This window comes from Montipora capricornis, unplaced genomic scaffold (assembly GCF_036669925.1).
Source record: "Montipora capricornis isolate CH-2021 unplaced genomic scaffold, ASM3666992v2 scaffold_491, whole genome shotgun sequence".
Lineage (NCBI taxonomy): Eukaryota > Metazoa > Cnidaria > Anthozoa > Scleractinia > Acroporidae > Montipora > Montipora capricornis.
In genome coordinates, this window is record NW_027180229.1 from 150,001 (window position 1) to 169,699 (window position 19,699).

At 39.1% G+C, this 19,699-nt stretch overlaps 5 protein-coding genes across 5 annotated transcripts; all 5 read left to right on the plus strand.

The window, feature by feature from the left end:
- The first annotated feature begins 722 nt into the window (after positions 1-722).
- On the plus strand, positions 723-6,771 carry LOC138036612 (uncharacterized). The gene is made up of 3 exons (XM_068882744.1): positions 723-743; positions 1,521-1,604; positions 4,309-6,771. Exons 1-3 carry the CDS (start codon positions 723-725, stop codon positions 6,769-6,771), a joined length of 2,568 nt encoding a protein of 855 aa, XP_068738845.1.
- Positions 6,772-12,200: 5,429 nt separating this feature from the next.
- On the plus strand, positions 12,201-13,469 carry LOC138036613 (uncharacterized). The gene is made up of 2 exons (XM_068882745.1): positions 12,201-12,488; positions 12,567-13,469. The coding sequence occupies exons 1-2, from the start codon at positions 12,201-12,203 to the stop codon at positions 13,467-13,469; spliced, it is 1,191 nt and encodes a 396-aa protein (XP_068738846.1).
- A 320-nt stretch (positions 13,470-13,789) lies between these two features.
- LOC138036614 (uncharacterized) lies at positions 13,790-14,695 on the plus strand. Its single transcript, XM_068882746.1, has one exon. It carries the CDS (start codon positions 13,790-13,792, stop codon positions 14,693-14,695), a length of 906 nt encoding a protein of 301 aa, XP_068738847.1.
- A 59-nt stretch (positions 14,696-14,754) lies between these two features.
- Positions 14,755-15,192, plus strand: LOC138036615 (uncharacterized). The gene has a single exon (XM_068882747.1). It carries the CDS (start codon positions 14,755-14,757, stop codon positions 15,190-15,192), a length of 438 nt encoding a protein of 145 aa, XP_068738848.1.
- A 112-nt stretch (positions 15,193-15,304) lies between these two features.
- On the plus strand, positions 15,305-16,092 carry LOC138036616 (uncharacterized). The gene is made up of 2 exons (XM_068882748.1): positions 15,305-15,418; positions 15,589-16,092. Exons 1-2 carry the CDS (start codon positions 15,305-15,307, stop codon positions 16,090-16,092), a joined length of 618 nt encoding a protein of 205 aa, XP_068738849.1.
- Positions 16,093-19,699: the final 3,607 nt, after the last annotated feature.

Genomic DNA, 19,699 nt, shown 5'->3' on the forward strand with positions numbered 1-19,699 from the left:
TGAACTTTACAGCGTTAAAGTCGAATTGTCATCGAAATTGCAGCTTCTGCGGTTTACAACGGTTCATACAAAACCATTATTATCTCGCTTAAATGGTGCATTAGAAAACTTGTTCGAAAAAGCTCTTTTCAGGAAAATTTTGGCGTTTAATTGGAGCTAGTTAGCCGGGTTACATAAGTGCCCTACTTTTCAGATTTTAGATGGTAAGAAAACTATTGACACTTGAAGTTATTTGGAAGACTGTTTGTTTTTAAGTATTAGCTGTAAAAGAAGCTTTTATTCCACAGCACTTCTATTAGTCAGTGTCTTTTCATAGGGCAAGAAGAGTAATGACTGTTTTCGTCAAGGATTAGGGCACTTTTGTAACGGTCAAGCGGGCCATATCAGAAGTGCTGATAACTTTCCAAGCAAAGCAACGCCTTATCTTATATAATGTTGAGGACCGTTAACATCGACTTCAACAGGCCAACATCATTCTCAAACAGACAAAAAAGGTTAAAGCACAGAGTATAATAAAGAAGTTGTCGTTGAGATGTGTTCATCCTTTATTTCCTATTTTCGTCATCGGATTCCTTTTACTTTACACACAACCCTTCGTAAAACATCCGAGGGAAAAAATATGCCCTGAACATCTTTGTAATTTACACCTGTGGCGCCTCTGGGTTAGGGGACCTCCATGTAGTAAACGGAGAAGAGACTGGAAACAAGTGGTCGATCGCAAGATGGCGGAGGCGAAGAAGAAGGTATGTGTCAAAATTCATGGTTTTTTCTTGCATATCAGACAGGCCATCCGTCAGTTATTTGTAGGTAATAGCTGGTATAAACACTATGAGAATTCTCCTGTTTATATATTTTTCTGATCGTTCGTTTCTGTCTTCGGCAAAAGGACTGTGATGATAGTGGTTTTTGGTCCGGACGGATTTTGAACCGATTTATGACTCTGATGTGCGATTCAGGAATTTATGCGAAAAGAAAAGTTGAAACATTTTGAACATTATGACAATAAAATCATTTATCTGTTTGACAACCCATGTAATACAAGATCTGATTAACAAAGAGAACAGCGATGAAGAAGAAGTAGTGAGAGCACTCGCCTCCCACCAATGTGGTCCGGGTTCGATTCCCAGACTCGGCGTCACATGTGGGTTGAGTTTGTTGGTTCTCTACCCTGCTCCAAGAAGTTTTTCTCCAGGTACTGCGGTTTCAGTCCCCTCTCCTCAAAAACCAATTGTGTTGATTTGATTTCTGTACAGCAGTTCCCCCAATTAGTGCCCCAGTGCTAAATACACTATTACCATTTTTATTTACTTGATGTTTTAAACCTCAGTCTAAGTTAGAATTTGTTTAAATAACTGGCTTTAAATTAATATTAGTCTTTTTGTGTCATGTTCATGACATGATGATGCTGATCATATGTTATTCATTCACTACCAAGCTTAAAATTTTTAATATTTACTTTATAAACAGTAAATGGCTTAGGATTTATCATCCTTAGATTCACCCACTGTTATCTTATACAGGTTCCTATTATGGGCAAAGTTATTGAGGCCAAATCAGATTTGGCAAAGGCCATTATGGGAGGAAACAAAAAGCTTATTAAAAAGGTTAGTGAATCATTTTTATCATAAAAATTATGTGGCATAAAGTAGAGTTAACTCTGGGACAGCTTCTGAGGGGCTTTATGAAAATGATGACCATCTCTTAGCTTCCCTAGTTTTAACTAGTTTGAATTACTTTCAAAAAAGATTACCTTCAAATTTGTAATGATGTGGCAGGTCAGCTTAATGCCCCTTTTTTAGATTGTTTTATCAGAAATCAAGTTCTGTTTTCTATTATTCAAAGTGTCAATATAAATAAACTTTTAAGTGTACCAACATATATGTAACATTTTTGTTCACAATGGACTAAGGGCTCATTAATTTTATGAAACGTTTACAAGTGTAAATAATTTTGCAAGGGTAGCTACAGTTTTAGGGTCTAAACACAATACTGCAACAAGTTGCAAAAATAGTGGACACACTATTTTTGATCTTCTTTTGGTGTTATTCATTTACCTAATATCTCACACACTGCAGCTCCTTCCCCCTTATCAATGTTGCTAGCAAAATTATACCAAAAAAATGCTGAAATCTTCGACAGTCAACCTGTCATTCCACAGTAATTTGGACGAGATATAAATTTGCTTAAATTGCCCAATTTTCTGATAAATGGATAACATGTTAAATAAGGCTTTTGAAAACAACTAGAATTGTTTGATATGAATTGTTGTTTATGCATAAATTATCATAAATTATGTAAACTAATGATAACAGCTGTTGCGGAGGGGAAAGTTTTATGTTGGTAGAATATAAAAAAGAAAACAGCAATTTTAGTTAACTGGTCTGGGACACATACTACTCCAGACTAAGTAACTTAGACACTGGCCAAACTCTACATTTCTATCAGTATGGCACCTGCAGACAGCCTTCTGGATGCTCTTTTCTCTTCAGCAACGTTTTGAAGCCTAAAAGTTTTGTTGGTGCATTTGTAAATGACAAAGTCAACTTTCATGTTTTCAAATCTTCTAATTTTAGGTCAAGGGTTAGTTGTATTATGTTTGAAAAGAAAATTTAGTTTAAACTATAGCCAAGAGAGATTCATTAAATTTTGTTGCAGAGGGGAATTCTGTGCAGGCAAATTCTCTTTTGATAATGATTTCACTGAAAATTATGATGTTTACATTAACAAGATATATCATTTTTCTATCATAAGTTCAGCACCCAGGTTGTGTTTCAGCAATCCATAAGGTAAATCGTGTTTAAATTAAAATGGCAGTCGGTACAACAAAACTGGTGAAAATACCTGTAGCTGTAATACATGTAATTATATTTCTTTTGTCATGCTAATGCCAAGATGCAAAATTGGACACGTTCATTTGATTGGCAACAGTCCATTTAAGATTATGGAGCATGAGCAAGTTAAAAAAGTGTTCCGTTATATCCAGGGGCACTGATCTTCTTTTGAAGGGTTGTTTTCTGTTAATGTTGAAAATACTCAAGGAACAGTGGTCATTATTGAACTTATGAACTCACAGTCAGGTTTTTCTGATCACTTATCATCTTAAGGTGTTTTTGTGCCAATTAATCTTAACAAGGTTACATGTATGCAGTACTTATCACAGTACTGTTTCTGACACAGTGCAAATATTGTGCAAAATGTTGAAAAACTTCAGTTATTTGAAAGCAAATGTGAAACTGTTGTATAAACATTAAAGTGTTGATGATATCACTCGCTTTAAACTTCTTGCTTATGATCTTCTGAAAATTGGACAAATTTTCCCCTCTGCAACTTACCCTCTGCAACAGTAGATGTTGTTTTCAAATCCTACCTCATTGAGAAAACCGTAACTATTTAAGTTTCCTCTTGTGATCTTTTCAATTAATCTAAATTGAGAAAAAGCATCAGCCTACTAGACTCTAGGTAATATTTCAGAATTCAGAGAATCTGCTAATAAAACTAAAAACAAACAAAACACCAAGTTTTCTGTTCCCCTCTGCAACGGCCATATTTTTAAGCTCTATGATCTAACAAATGCATTTTGGAGAAAAGCAGGACAGCCGCAAGTAAAGCTTTGTAGATGATCTTAAGCCTCAATAGGTTATGAGAAGTAAAGGACAAATTCTTATTTAAACTATAACAAGATCTGTGCCTCTAAATTTCCCCTCCACAACAGTCGGAATACTGTGGAATGACCCCAACATTGAAAGGGGGAGAGGGAGGGGGGAAGATGAAAAGGTTGTAATTCTAGATCCGGCAGGTATGAAAAGCTAGAAAACGTGTTTTTTTATTTTTATTATTTTTTTATAATAGTGTCTCACCAATTTTGCAACCTGTTGTGGCATGTATAAAGTACACTTGTAGGAGTTTCATTAGACTTCAGACTGTGTAAAGTAGAACGTGGTCTGTGAAATCAGCATACATGTTGATAGAGATACTCCACAGCATCACAAAGATATGAATTTTGTTTATGTATTTACGCGAGTGTTTATTGGCAACAGTGCCTACCTGTAATGGCCCACTGCCTCTTAATGGATGTGATGCTCCATGCATTGAAACGTGAACACCGTTCACCACAGCTAAAATAATACCCTGATTAGGATAATCCACCTCCTGGCTTTGAAAAATAACTCCCGTTTGGGAGTTACCCAGTATGGTGTAAAATGTATGAATGGATAAGTCATTAGCAGTAATTTCTAGTCCTAGCATACACACTGTAGCTTTAATTGTACTTGTATCTTTAACACATACTCATTGTCTTGTGTACTGCAGCACATGCAATGCCTCGAAAACCTCAGAAATGAGTGGGTCACTTATCCGGAAGAACCAGGTCATGGTTACAGTGGAGGTTTAAGTGACGAAGATATGTACTCTCCATCTGAATGTTCGAAAGCCTCAGAGGAGTATTCTTCTAGTGATGGATGGGACAGCAACGATGAGGACCATGTAGTCGAAGAAAGCGTTAAAAAGACGACAAAAAGAGTTGCACGCAGATGCCCGTTAGAAGGCTGCAAGACGAGTGTCATCCACCTTCCCCGGCATTTAAGGGAAGTCCATAAATGGACAAGAGAAAGGGCAAATAAGGCGACTTCCAGATTTGGAATAAGGAAAAGTTTCCTCTCAAAGCCTTTACTGCCAGAATTGTCTGAATTGTCAGAAAAAACTCTGCAGGAGAAGAAGAAGAAGAAGAGGAAAAGGAAGGATTATCACCGCCACAGGGCCTGTCCTATCGCTGGATGTCATGCGGTGGTCAAGCGCCTCCCTAACCACATTCAGCAAGTTCACAAGGACATTAAAAGAGGATCTCCTGTTTATAAACAGATTTTAAGGGATGCGCGTGCCTTCAAAACATGGCAACCATTGGATGCAGTACCATCAAACCCTGTAGTAGAGCATGGACAATCGTCGAACAACACAGGAGATTGTGAAATGGGAGAATTGGATGAACAGTTATGTGAAGAAAATGAAATGGAACTCGTAGAAGAGACAGATAATGTTGAGGAAGAAGAAAATGTGATGGATGAAGAAGAAACGTTCAGGGATTTTTGCCAGTGGCTACAAACAGCAGATGGTGGAAGGAGGGATGAAAAAATGGCAAAACAGCATTGCTCTCAAGTTCGTAAGATGCTTGTCACAATTGACTCCGAGAGAAAGTTGTCCTCTCTCTTTAATAAGAATTTGATTCGGGACAGATTTCTTAAAGATTATGCAGAGAAAATGTACAAGCCAGATACAGTGAAAGCTCACTTGCTAAGTCTTAGGAACTTTTGCTCCTTTGTTAGAACAGAGGAGCCATCAAGCGTAACAGTTAATGCAGACACGATCCAAAAAATTGAAGAAAAAGCACGTCTATGGTCATCCTCCTACAAGAAGGATAGTAACCGCAGACATTTAGAAAAACAAAATGAAGATCTTGAAAAGTTAGTTACGCCAGAAATGGTGTCAAAGTTTGAACGTAGTGAATCTGCAAGAACCGCGATTTCCTATATTGGCCAACTGAGTGGAGCGCATGCGCTTGAAGTAAATCAGTCTATGTACACTCTGATAAGAGATTTCATTCTGACGGAAATGACGATTGCAAATGCTCATAGGTCTGGAGTGTTAGCTAATATGACCATTGAGGAGTTCAAGAAAGTCAAAAAGACCAATCAAGGAAGCATGTTAATAAGTGTGAAGAACCACAAAACTGCTGACGTACATGGACCCGCCCGTGTTGTGTTGACTCCAACTTTATTCTCTTACCTGGACGTCTATGTCAATGAAGTGCGAAGCTGTGTGGCGATTTCAAGCAGTGAGAAGGACAGCAACTCACCATCCTTTGTGTTCTTGTCGTGGAACGGACAGAAGTTACAATCAGGACAAATTTCAACAGCTATTGATTCTGCATGGCAGAAGGCGGAGATGGAAGGACATGTTTGCTCCACAATATTTCGCAAATCAACCGTGACAAAGGTGCATGAAGATCACAAAGACCTGAAAGGTGATCTCGCTGATCTGATGGGTCACAAACCATCCACAGCAGAAAGGTTTTATCGCCTGCGTGAAAAAGAAGAGGCATGTGTTGAGGCTGCCAATAACCTTTCCTCTATCATGAGAAAACCACAGAAGAAACCTGTGTCACATAACACAACTGCAACAGCCACCAAGAGCTTGTCCCAAGAATGTTTGACGAAGGAGCGTTTGACATGGAAGGAAGAGGATGTGAATGCTATCAAAGAGCTGTTTTCAGAGGAAATCAAAGAAAAGTCAGTCACTATGGAAGTCGTGAGGGGAAAAATACAAGGCCATGCTGCTCTAGAGCAACTGGATGCTAAGAGAGTGTGCGATCGAATTAGAAGTGAATGGCGCAACAGTACATCTAATCCCGAGAGTGACAAAGCTGCAGATTGTATGCCTGAAACTGAGCCTCCTGAACAGGTAGAAACTCTTTCTGCTAAAATGTCACGCTTCTTTAAAGCTTCTGACGCGAAAGAATCCTGCAATTCATCAGATGTTGTTGGACCATCAAATTCAAGTTACCTTAGCAAGAATATTTTCAGTGATAACGAAAGGAAGGTACTTCTACGAATGTGTGGTACTATGGTTAGAGGAGGTGTTGTTTCAAAGCCTGCCATTAAGAAACGTCTTGAAAAAGAAGAAGAGGGAAAGGAGCTTCTCAACAAATTTTCCATAAATCAACTTGTGAACCGCCTGAAATATGAAAGGAGATTAATTAAAAATAACTCTTGCAGGTAAAGCAATTGAATTAGGATGTCCCAAGTTTAATTTCTCAGGCGCCTTTCAGTATTAATGCACAAATTAATTATCTTGTACAATTTGAAAATCAACTCTCTGAAATGACGTATTTATTTTTTTTGCTGCACTCAATTATCCCTAGTGCTTTAACTTTAAACAGAAAAGAAGGGGAGGAAAATTGATACTGCACGATGTTTGATTCCAATCTAAAAACACAACACTTTCCATGAGTTTCAGAGTTTGCATTCTACTGAAAGGCATTGAAAATAGAAGCATAATCACTGTCATTTTGTTGATCTTGGAGAGTAAGAGTAAAAGCGTATAAGGTGGGCTGAACTCTAAAAACCAGACAAGAGTCAAATCTTGCAGTCCGAACAGGTCATTTTCACATGAAACAAGATTTTCGAGCGTTTTCGCTAAGTCTTTTTTATTGCCATTAAGAATAATTAGGAATAGACTCGGGCTGTGGGTGAATGGTTCTGATCAACAGTGGAATATAGTCTTCAGAACAGAAAAGTTCCACTGGCCAGTATAGCTCTCTAGAAGTTTAGAGTCGTGTCGTCAGTCGCCAAATTGATGTGCGGGAGGAAAACAGCTTCAGTTTCAGTTTCAGTGTAATTACTTGGAAAATGTTATGTTGCAAGAAAATTAATCGCTACTATAGCCTCGACCGCAACTAGGTGCCTAAAGGCATTGAAAGATGCGGTGCTTGCTACAAAGGCAGGCAGGTATAGTTCTTGGGAAAAAAAGAGAATTTATAAGTGTCTGTGCGGGGAGCAAGAATGTTAAGCTTTTTAGCATGATTACGGCTGGTTACAGTTTTACAATAGCTTAAGTGGTCGTTGAAGTTAATAGGAATTAGGTTATTAACTATTTTGAACATCATACATAGGCGGTCGCGCTTTCTGACGCTGGATAGTTCAGACCAGCCAAGTTCCTTAATTAGGGCAGTAACACTGACATGACGCAAATAGTTCTTGAATACAAAGCGAGCAGCACGTCTCTGAACCATTTCAAGCTGATTGATGTTTATTTGGGTGTACGGGTCCCACACACTGGAAGCATATGATAACGTAGGTCGAACTAATGAAAGAAAAGCGCGGGCTTTGACTTCTTTTGAGCAGCTGTACAACTTACGTCTAAGGTTAAGAGTGCGCGTCGCCTTCTTTGTAATGAGTGATGGGAGAGGAAGAATCTCGAACAATTGGCATGTACAAAATAAATGTGATTGTAAAAGTGCTTCAGAAAAAAACAAAGCGGAGCACATCAATACAAAGACTAAACTTCTGTTCTTAAGGTAGTTGTTAACATTGGCGCTTTTAATTATTGAAATTTTCGCTTTTCGTTTTCTTGTTAAGGTTAAGTAGATGAGAAATCAGCAAAGGCTGGAAATGTCTCAAAACCTTTCAAATACCACGAGATATCTTAAAGAAATCGGCTTTTTGAGAGGTGGTTACTTTTGACATTTCGTTTTTCTTATTTTGCAAAGGTTATGTAGTTAAGAAATCAGTAATTGAATTGTTGCAAAGACTTTGAAGCGATGGCGTTTTCATGAAATTATGAAAGATTTATCCTTTCGTCTTTTTGTGAAGGTTAGGGGGTCTAGAAAGACCTAAGGAATTAACGCTAAGCTTTTCATTTTAAAGTGCTACTATGACCAAAAATCCATTGTACTGTTTCTTTGTATTTTAAAACTGCGATAAGTGAACACCAAGTGACCGAAGTTTTAAGCCTTTATTTCTTTTGACTGAAATTTTCCTAAGTAATGGTCCGCCATTACCAACTTTAAAATCTTGAGAGAGCTGGATCAAGGATAAGATAACGTCAAAGGCTCACTAGTTTAAAAATGCATTTTGTGTGCACGCGCCTAAATTAATACATGATGCACTACAGGAGTTTCGAACTTTCAGACTTTAAAATAATAAGCTGCGTTTACATGCTGCAATTTTAAGCTAGAGAGTATTTGACGCCATCTTATCCGCGATCCAACCCTCTGAGGTATAAATCGGTCATTCTTGAACGTGAATAATGTCGGACTGTGAAATCCTAAACTTGCCCTCAAAGAAAACAGCCTTTGCATAAAATTTGAAGCTCAAGATTTTGCCACTCACGTCTCAAGCAAACACGCTTTCAAAATCTGAAAGAAAAAGGAAAGTGAATTTTTTGATCATAGGAGCACTTTAAAGGCATCCTTTTGGGTGGTTTAAGATTACTGTTAGTATGGGTGCTCTTTATTAGTGGAAATTTTGCTTTCCGCTTTTTGTAAAGGTTAAAAAAAACCTACAATAGGTTCAAGTAGCATGAGATTCTTAAAGAATGATTTTTCGGTGTTAGGATTGGCAGTTTAAATTATTGGATGAGCTATTATTGCATGCTTTCATGTTTACATTATCACACTTAATACTTAAGCTGTAACAATGCGGTATTTTCAATTCAGGATGGGTTCCATAATTAAATTTAAAATAAATGGCCTCTAACAACACCCGGTTTTGGAAATTACAATACATAAACACTCAATTATTGTTTGTTTTTGTTTTATTTGTTTTATTGATTGCCTGTCAGGGGTTGCTGTGTGCACACACTCTGAATTCCTAAGTCAAACGCCCTATTTTGATTTTCATCAAGTACCGTACGACAACTTCTTTGAAAAAGTTGAAATTAACAATGCGAACGATACGCGTAAGTTCATTGATGGAACTTTAATTGTCTTGGTGATGGATGGAACATTAACTTAAAAACCTGACTTGATCGCTCAGTCCCTTGTCAAGGCTAGAAAGCAATACTTTGGCAACATGAACAAAATTAAGGGAGGGTTGATCTTCAACAATAAATTACTCCTCCCCATGCCCTAAATCTTTATTTGGCAACGTCTGTCAGAGGCCTGTAAAGCAACCAAGAAATTTAATTATGTCTTACTTTAAGGCACATCACTAGAATGTTCTTGTTTTTGTACCTCATTCGGCTTTTTAAAGAAGATGTAAAGCATGGGAAAAGATAGTGGCTTAGTGGTATTTTGACGTTACCAAAGTGCCCGACCCCACGTTACTAAAGTGCCCTAAAGTTACCAAAGTGCCCGACCCTACGTTACTAAAGTGCCCTAACGTTACCAAAGTGCCTTACCGTACGTTACTAAAGTGCCCTAAAGTTACCAAAGTGCCCGACTCCACGTTACGAAAGTGCCCCAACGTTACAAAAGTGCCCCATTTCACGTTACCAAAGTGCCCTTCAATCTCTCTCTCTCTCTCTCTCTCTCTCTCTCTCTCTCTCTCTCTCTCTCTCTCTCTCTCTCTCTATATATATATATATATATATATAAAATTCAATAAAAGAACATAGAACCAATGAAAAAGGGTGAAGCTGCCCTTGGAGGTTAACAGTCTAACTAGCTTTATTCAGTAAGGATGACATTTATATTGTAATATTTATGTGCTTAAATTGTATATTCCACTTAAGTAAATATTTAAAAATTATATTGAGTAGTCTAAACTGATAATGTTCCAAAGTGCACTGCACAGTATGCACTTAGCTTGTTATTGCAGTGCAAATTAAGCACATCTTCATAAAGATATTAACGATACTCACATTGCCAAAGCACAATCATCACTTATTTCTGGATACGTCTCTTGCAATTCTTCCTTATAGCCACTGTCATGAACAGTTGTCTTTGTTCCTTAAGTAAGATAATCAAAGAGAATATGGAAATTAATATCATTGGAATTTTAATTCAGTAAGTAAATTACTTAAGTTTCTTTGTAATACTATTCAAAATACTTAATATGGATGCCTGTCTTTTATATAACTTTTACTTGAGCATAACCATTGTTAATAGCAGAAAGGGGGGAAGCTGGGTGTTTCTCTCAATTTTGTAAACTGAATGCACACTGGTTGAATTATTGTTTTTATTGTTAGCTCAAAACATTTGCATTTCCAGGCAGATGATTGATCACAACCAATAATGCAATGTAATTGATCTATGCTGATATTCTAGAACTTTGTTTTTTCAGTGTAACAAATAAGAGACTCATTTATTAAATATTCTGTACCTGGTCCGACTTCCAAAGACATTCGCAAGAAGTTTCCTGCCGAGGACTGTAGCAAGTATGCTTGCAAAGCCTGCTGGCACTTGGCCAAAGAATAAGTAATATTCTTAAAATTGTTGCTGTCAGCTAGCCTCTTGAAGTAGTGATGCTTTTCTTCAAATCGCATCGCCCAGTTTCTCACCAGTGGCCCTCTGCTACAAATTAACACCAACAAATATGAAGTTCAACCTTTACTAATTAAATGACTTCAAAATATAAGTAACAATGTTCTGTTTTAGTCTAGATCATATTTCTCCCCCTAAGAATTTTTCTTTAGTGGACATTGGATAACCTCACCCTTGAAAAGTTTATTCTAGAAGTACCTAGCAATTTGCGTTGGGTAGTGGACCATGTTGTGGTACTTTGGAAGGTGTCGTCTCTCATGAAGTTCTTTGAATCCCTCAAGATACTCTTCAATGAGAACTGCAAGATATGCTGCTAGCTGAATGCTTGTTCTTGGTGCAAATACAATTTCTTCTTCAGTACTTTTGGGTAATGTTTTCAAAAGCCAGTACACAATCATTCAAAATTTACTTTTTGTGGTAGCTAATACCTGATTGACTTAAAGATGCAGCTTCAGATGCCAATGTCTGCTGTTTGATAGCACTTGGTTTGTTGCTTCCATCTACAGAAGGATAACTGAATCCTGCTATTCTTTCATTCAGCAGGTCAAGTGTAAAATACTTCTCCCCTGTAATGTACTTTTGAAGCAGCAGTTTTATTTGAAGTGGCAAGACTCCTTCTAACTGGTTGTTACAGCCCGTACTCGTACTGGAAGAGTGATAAAGAAGCCTGAGAGATTGGACCTGTGAATAGTTATACTAACCCCACCCTAGTGTGTAGGACTTAGAGTGTCATGTGACTTTCATTGTTGTTCCCGCTCTTGTTATCGGAGGTTTTTGTATGTCGCAGAATTTCACTCCTATACATCCCCTTTGTAAATCGATGTGTAGCCGAGTCCAGTGGATTAAAGTTGTGTTACGCTTCAGTGTCTCGTCGTAATTCCTAACATGGTCCTTCACAGCCGGAGTCAAGGAGATATTTCAGCAGTAAATTTGTAATTATTCGCAAGGTCATCAGTTGCAACCACATGGCCACCGGTTCCTCGAGCAAAATGGAAGATTTATCTCAACTCACAGTCGACCAAATTCGTGAAATGCTTGGAAAAAAGGGATTGCCGACTACTGCAAAGAGAAAACTCTTAGTGGAAAGGTTAGTGAGCGCTCAGCATGATTCGAAGTCAGTTCGAATTTAGCTGAGGCTTCGAAGGAACCTCTTCAAGTGAAAAGTCAAGTTGAAATTCAGGAGGTTAGTTCAATTAGACGTAAAGCCAGAGCCTTGCAAATGGATATGGATGCGTTGATTCAGGATATTTTGTATCTAAGTCAAAAGGCAAGCAACAAAATCAAAGTGCAGTTTAGAATTGAAAGGCTAACTGTGTACCGTGAGAATTATCTTCAACTGAGAAATGAATTAATCACGCTTGTTGCAGAGGATATGATAGAGGAGGAACTCCGAAGATGGGGAAAAATTCTGAGTGAAGTAGATAAAGCTGGGGATGCTGCTCATGAATTCCTAAATAAAGATTGCGATGTGGGAGATCACTCCTCGAAGGATATTGCATACAGTGACAGTCGTGTATCCTCAAATCTGAAATTACCGAGAATTGAGTTGCCAAAGTTTAATGGCGATGTGTTGAAATTTCAAAACTTCTAGGATCAGTTTGAAGCTGCAGTGCATAACAATGTTGATTTACCAAATGTTCAGAAGTTTACTCATCTACGCTCGGTGCTGACTGGAAATGCCTTGAAAGCAATAGACGGATATGAAGTAACCGGAGCAAATTATGAAGCAGCTGTTGAATGCCTTAAACACAGGTATGGAAGAAAACGTATGATCATCTCATTTCTAGTGAAATCTGTCATCAAGATGGATGCTAAGTCAGTTGTTAATGCATCCTCCCTCAGAGATCTCTATGATACCTTTATGAACAGAACTAGAGCTTTAGAGGCTCTTGGAGAAGATCCAATGAGCCATGGATGTATTTTGTTACCCCTTTTTGAGACCAAGTTACCACCTCAGTTATTGGAAAAATGGGAGTTGACACTTGCAGACACTCAAGAAGATGAAATAGGCCTTGAATTGTTCTTTAAATTTCTTAACCGACAAGTTGTGTCCAAAGAAGCAGGAGAAAGAAGTTCAAATGGGAACATCACCCCAGGCAATCAAAGTTTTGATAAAGGTAAAGAAAACCGAAGAAAGTCTTCATCTCCCAAAATGGGTGGTGAGAATGAGATGTATACTGCTTTTGCACTACTTGGTGAAACACGCCCTCCAACACAGCCAAATTGTAATTTCTGCAAGGCAGATCATGACTCACAAAATTGCCCAATGTTTAATGAAAAATCACTTGATGGCAGATGGAAACTAGTGCAAGAGAACAAACTGTGTTTCAATTGTTTAAAACCTAGCAACCACAAGCACTTCTCCAGAATTTGTCGCCATCCTAAGTGTTCTGTAGCGAATTGTGGTCACCGACATCACTGGTTATTGCATGGGCAGCAGTCAGTTGTTACACCTCGGCACCTAAGCAACACTAGTTTAAGTGGATTGGCTTGAACTAAGCCTGCATTACCTATGAGAGAAACACTCCTACAGACAGCATTGGCGAGGTTAATTGTTAAGGGTGAAGAAATGACAGTCCGTGTTTTACTAGATTCAGGGAGTCAACGTTCGTATATACGAAAGAACATTGCAGAGGCCCTTGACCTGCAAGGTCCCTCAGAGCTATTAAGTGTCACAACGCTAGGTGGGGAACCAGCGAAACGAAGAGATTCCAAAGAGTGAAATTTACCCTTTCACCAATTAAGGAAGATTCAAAGGTGGAGATAGAGGCCCTTTCTATTTCCAAAATTTGTAATCCTCTCGGGCCAGTACAGATGGACTTCCATAAGAACTCTCATCTTCAAGGCTTAACTCTTGCAGATAGTTATCCTCGTGGTTCAGTTCAAGTAGATGTTCTTATTGGTGCAGACCACTACTACTCATTTGTGACTGGGGTCTGTAAGAGAGATAGTTCCAGTGAGTCACTTGTTGCTGTGGAATCTTGCCTCGGCTGGATTGTCACGGGACAAGTAAACCGCCAATCAAGGCAATCTTTATCCATGCTGACAGTTGTAGAAAACGGTGGAGTTAACGAAACATTGAAAAGATTCTGGGAACTGGAATCAATTAGTATTGCAGAGATCGAGGACCCTGTTATGTCACAAGAGGAAGAATGTGCTGTTGCTGACTTCAATAGAGGATTGAACTTTGATGGACATAACTATGAGGTGCGACTAACATGGAAACGAGATCCTCCAAAGCTAGAAAGTAATCATGTACAAGCTTTGAGACGCCTGGAAAGTGTTGAAAGAAAGTTAAGGCAAGACCCTGTGAAAGCTAAGGCTTACAAAACAGCGATCAACGAATATGTAGAGAAAGGTTTTGCAGAGGAAGTACCTGATCAGAGTGATGGAACTGTGCGGTACTTACCGCATCATGCTGTATTTTGTGATGACAAAAGAATGACAAAATGCAGAATCGTATTTGATGCTTCCGCACAAGAAGGAGGTGATGCTTCCCTTAACGATTGTATTCTTCCTGGTCTTCCTTTACAGCCGAACCTTGCATCTGTACTGATTCGATTTAGAACACACAAAATTGGTCTCATAGCAGACATTGAAAAGATGTTTCTGCAAGTCAAACTAGCACCAGAGGACAGAGATGTTCACCGCTACCTGTGGAGAGATTTACAGCCTAACGAAGCACCAAAGGTGTACAGAATGCAGAGACTTTCGGTGTGAACGCAAGTCCTTTCCTTGCAATTGCTACAGTCCACGCTCATGTAAACAAATACAAAGAAATGTCCCCGTATGCAGTAGAAGAAATTTTACAAAATATGTATGTCGATGACTGCCTGACAGGAGCCGATACAGTAGATTCAACTTTGAAGCTTCAACAAGAAATGTCAGAAATTATGATGACAGCGGCATTCAATTTGACCAAGTGGGAAAGTAACTCAGAGCTAGTAATGGATGCTATTGACCCAGCTAAAAGAGCCTCATCGCCATTCATGGAGTTCAATTCGACCGACCCCCTAAAAGCACTTGGCGTGTCATGGGACTTGAACTCTGACCACTTTAGATTCCTCGCACCAAGTGGAATCATCTCATCCCATGATCCAATGTCAAAGAGAAGTCTACTTAGTCTGGCATCGAAAATGTTTGACCCACTGGGACTGATATCACCCTTCACTGTTAGAGCCAAAATCCTTTTCCAAGAGTTGTGGTTAAAAGGATGACAGTGGGATGACCCGTTGGATAGCGACACTAAAGCAAAGTGGTTAAATTGGAAGTCCGAGTTGTTGCAGCTAAAAAGATGTGACTATCCCTCGATGCTTCGGAAATGGTATTATGCAAGACTCTTTGGTAGAGGTGCATGGTTTTGGAGATGCTTCCCCCAAGGCGTATGGAACAGCAGTGTACATTCGAATAAGAGACAAGCAAGACAATGTATCCTCACAGCTGGTAATATCGAAGTCCAGAGTTGCGCCCATTAAGAAGATGTCACTTCCAAGGCTGAAACTTTTAGCAGCAGTTGTAAATGCCAGGTTGCTAAAATTTGTTGTAGGGGCCAATGAAGGTGGCTAGGGTTGTGTGTTGGTCAGATAGTATGGTGGCACTGCATTGGATAAAAGGGCAGGCCATTTGTTGCCAATCGTGTGGCTGAGGTACAGTCAACATGGGATCCTGAGTGTTGGAGGTATTGTGGAAGTAAGGAGAATCCTGCAGACTTCTTGACGTGTGGGTTAAGCTGTAGTGATATGATTTCAAGCACTTTGTGGTGGAATGGACCCCAATGGATGTCTTCGCCTTGTGAACCACTACCCGCTCAACCCAAAAACGAAGCTGCTCCCACCGAAGCTTGTGAGGAAAAAGGAACTACCCATGTGTATACAGCAGGCGTTGCAGAACCACTGATTGATATGTCACGCTACGGGACATGGTTAAAGTTGATTCGAGTAACTGCTTATGTATTGAGAGCGGTCAAATTGTTTAAGACTAAGTCTAGGTCTTGCGAAAGGGAACTGTCAGCGGACGAGGTGAGGCAAGCCAAGATTAAATGTTGTATGTGGGTGCAGGAAGTGGTCTACAAAGAAGAATTTGAGAAACTGAAAGCTGGAGAGGTACTTTCCCAGTAACAGCCGCCTCCTGAAACTGGACCCTTATCATGACAGAGATGATCAGGTATTAAGAGTTGGTGGGAGACTACAGTTTGCTGATCTTCCCGAACAGAGCAAGCATCAAATAATCTTGCCTCACGGACATCCTGAAGTTACCAAGATGGTGCAAGATGTATATAAGAACATGTTGCATGCTGGTCCAGAAACGGTATTATCAACTTTAAGGCAGAAAGTTTGGCTAACTCAAGGAAGACGTGAGGTTAAACGTGTTATCAGAAGATGTGTAGCTTGCCAAAGACAACCAGTTGGACCTTGTTCCCAGAAAATGGGTCAGTTGCCACAGGAAAGAATTTCCTGTTCACGAGCTTTCGCGCATGTTGGGACTGATTTTACGGGACCACTGTATGTGAAGAGGGCTTAAACATTAAGAAAGCATATGTGTGTATTTTCACATGCACATCATCTTGTATGGGAATAAGTTACCTCAGAAAGAACTTCTGGGTGCTTGAGCAAAGCTTGAAGTGTCTTCACTATTGGGATGTAGTGATACGTTTCTTAGACAATCCTTAATCTTTGGCGTCCTTTGACTACATGGTACTCTGCATGCCGGCTTAAGACTATCTCTTGAGGCTCCTGTAAGAAAAAAATACATATTTTTATTGCTCTACCAGTGGTTACCAATAAAAACATGGTTATAAATGTTGATGGTGTTACTGGACAATTACTGCAAAAGACCAACAGAGCACTTTTGAATATCATAATGAGACAATTCTCATACCATTATGCACCTATTAATGTTAACCCTGAGGGTGTGGGAAGGGAGGGGGTTGGTCATGGGTGTGGGAATTTTGAGGTTTTCTCTGAAAAAATTCAAATTCTCCATCCCCTGGAGAAAGTAATATTGGTCAACATCCCCATCTGGCGGCAAGTGAAGGAAGTCAAATGTCCTAAGTGCAATCAAAATCCCTACCCTGAGGACAGATCTCACAATTAAAATCCCGTGGTAGCCCATCCACCCCTCCAACTCCCCCATCCTCCCCCCGAGCTGAAGGTTGACACTTGCGTTACACTAACAAAGGTCAAACTACCCAGGAAAAAAAAAAAGCAAAATACCTGAACTCCATGGTCTTACCACTAAGTCGAAGTTTTCTACGTAGTATTTCATCTGCAAATATTCATTTGCAAGAGGACCTCTGGCACGTGAAAAGATGCTTGGCTCCACAAGTATGTCATTCAAACCAACCACATCCGCAACCTGTATTTCATTGTTCGTCAAGCAGGCAATTATTTTGTCTTTGAGGCATTGGACACTGCTCTCAACCACATCCTCTGTGTTATCAAGAATAGCATTTATAGTTTGCTGATTTAGTTGGTTTTCTTCCTTCGTTTTCAAAAGAAACAAAGCTAGAAATTTCGTGACATCGTGAATGTAGTCCTTTGTTTCTTCCTCTTCATCAAAATCGCGCTCATCATCACTTAAACTTGCGTTGTCTTCATTTTCCTCAACCTCCTCTCCAAGCACACCACGTTCGGCTCTCGTTTTTTTTTCCTGTTCTCTCCTTATATGTGTTTTAAACGATGAAAATTTCCGAAATGATTGACCACAATCACCGCATCTTATCGAAAAGTTCGGTTCGTGACTGTGAATGAACTTTATGTGTCCAAGAAGTACTATTTCCAAAACGAGAGCGAGTGTTTCATCGGGGTATCCAAACCCGAGAAACAAATGAAAGCACAAGGCCGTAGGCCGAGTGCTTTTATTGTTTCGAGGTGTTTGGATACCCCGATGAAACACGAAGCACGAGTTTTGGAAATAACTTCTCATGATCACAAGTCATAAACAAAGACTTCCAATTAGAATTGTTCGCTATCTAACATTCCTTCCTGGATAATTTCAATATCAAAGATTTTTTTTCACCGCTTAATTAATTTGCATTTATGATGCGATTTGATTTATTCTGAGATGTAAAAGTTGCATTTACAAGTTCAGTTGTGGTTTAGTCAGGATGTATACTGCAACAAAGTCTTTCGAGAGATTTCGGCAGCCGAAAGTGTGGTGGATGAGAAGAAAAGTGTTGATAACGCAGTACCGAAATCAACAGCTTATAAAACCAAATGGTCGTGTAAGGCGGCTTTTTTACCACGAAAGACTTTGAAGAAGGAGTACAAACTTTGGACACGGCCATTACAGAGATGTCTGTAATAAATATTCATTGATTTTGTGCAAGTTGTCATCGTGCATATTTAAGTGGTATATACCACTTTCACTGGAGAGTGGTATATTGTTTTTCATTGGGTATCCAAACACATGCACGTGATGTGGTATACATGCAGTGATTTGTAGTTGACTTTATGAATTATTAATGAGTTTGAGAAGCTTCTTAAAGGAATGGCCAAGAAATCCAGTGCAAAAGGGACACGAGTAATTATCATTTTATCACTCTTCCAAATGATATGATTCCATTATTGACAAAATATATAGAAATTGCGCGAAGTTATTGTTGAAGCGTCACGAGAAAAGCGGAACTATGGGAACATCACGCGACGACACCTCCTCACGAGCCAATAGCTGTCACAAAATAGCGCACGAAGACCGACCGCAAAACCAGTTTTCAGTTTTGAGAACGTTAATCTGAGCGCCATTTGCTGTTGGAGTTTGTCCATTGTGGTTGTCTCTTTCTTTTGCTTAAATCGCATTTGCTTACCTTTAACTCCTTTTCACTTTCTTCAAAAAAAAATGGTCCAACTATTGAAGAGGTCAAGACTTTGGCTGACAGACAACGGCTTTGCAGCCTATGCTTCAAATTTTTCGGGTAAGTAGTGCTACAAACAAAAGCGGATATAAGGGGTTAATTACTTTATCAAGTGCTTTGTTTGTGCGGACTTTATATTTAAAGTCTTACGGGTAATGACTTGTAACTTACTTGTTCACCCCAGTTTACATTGTTCCACACCAGATAAACACGCAACAAAGCTAAAGTGCTACTCGTGGTGGCCACATTGTGAGATTTTGTATGATGTGTTTTTGGCACGCGATCTCGCGTTTGGGTCTTTGTGTCATTCTGGGCGTATGATTTTACTCTATAATAGAAAAATGTCACCCGCAATAGTGATTCTAGGCTCGACAAACGAACCCGTAGAATACTTTGGAGCGAAATTGCCTTGGCAATGCGTTCGATCAATGGAAGGCTGTTCACGAACTCATTTGTATAAACATGCTTTCAGGCGGGAAAGAAGGGTAGCATTAGGTGAAAGGTTGACCTTTTGTTTCTTATTTTTCATTCCCCGGGGCAGTTTGTAACTGGGTTTGGTAGAGGTATATTATATATCGAGATAATCGATTTGTTTTTGGCGGGATAGATGGGATAATAAGAAGTTTTTTAACCACTTGAAAATACATAGATATATATGACTATGCCATGTGGGATTAGCATCAAAGGTCAACTAATACTTTTCATTGTCAATGTCACCATGTTAGGGTTTAAAAACAAGGACGTTCACATTTGTTGTCACGTTTAGTGGTGCCCTGTGAATTATTGTGTGCTGACCAGAGAGGATGTAGCATTTTTTCATTGTGAAAAAAAATTATTTTTACTTTTACTTTACAGAAAATGAAAATAGATGG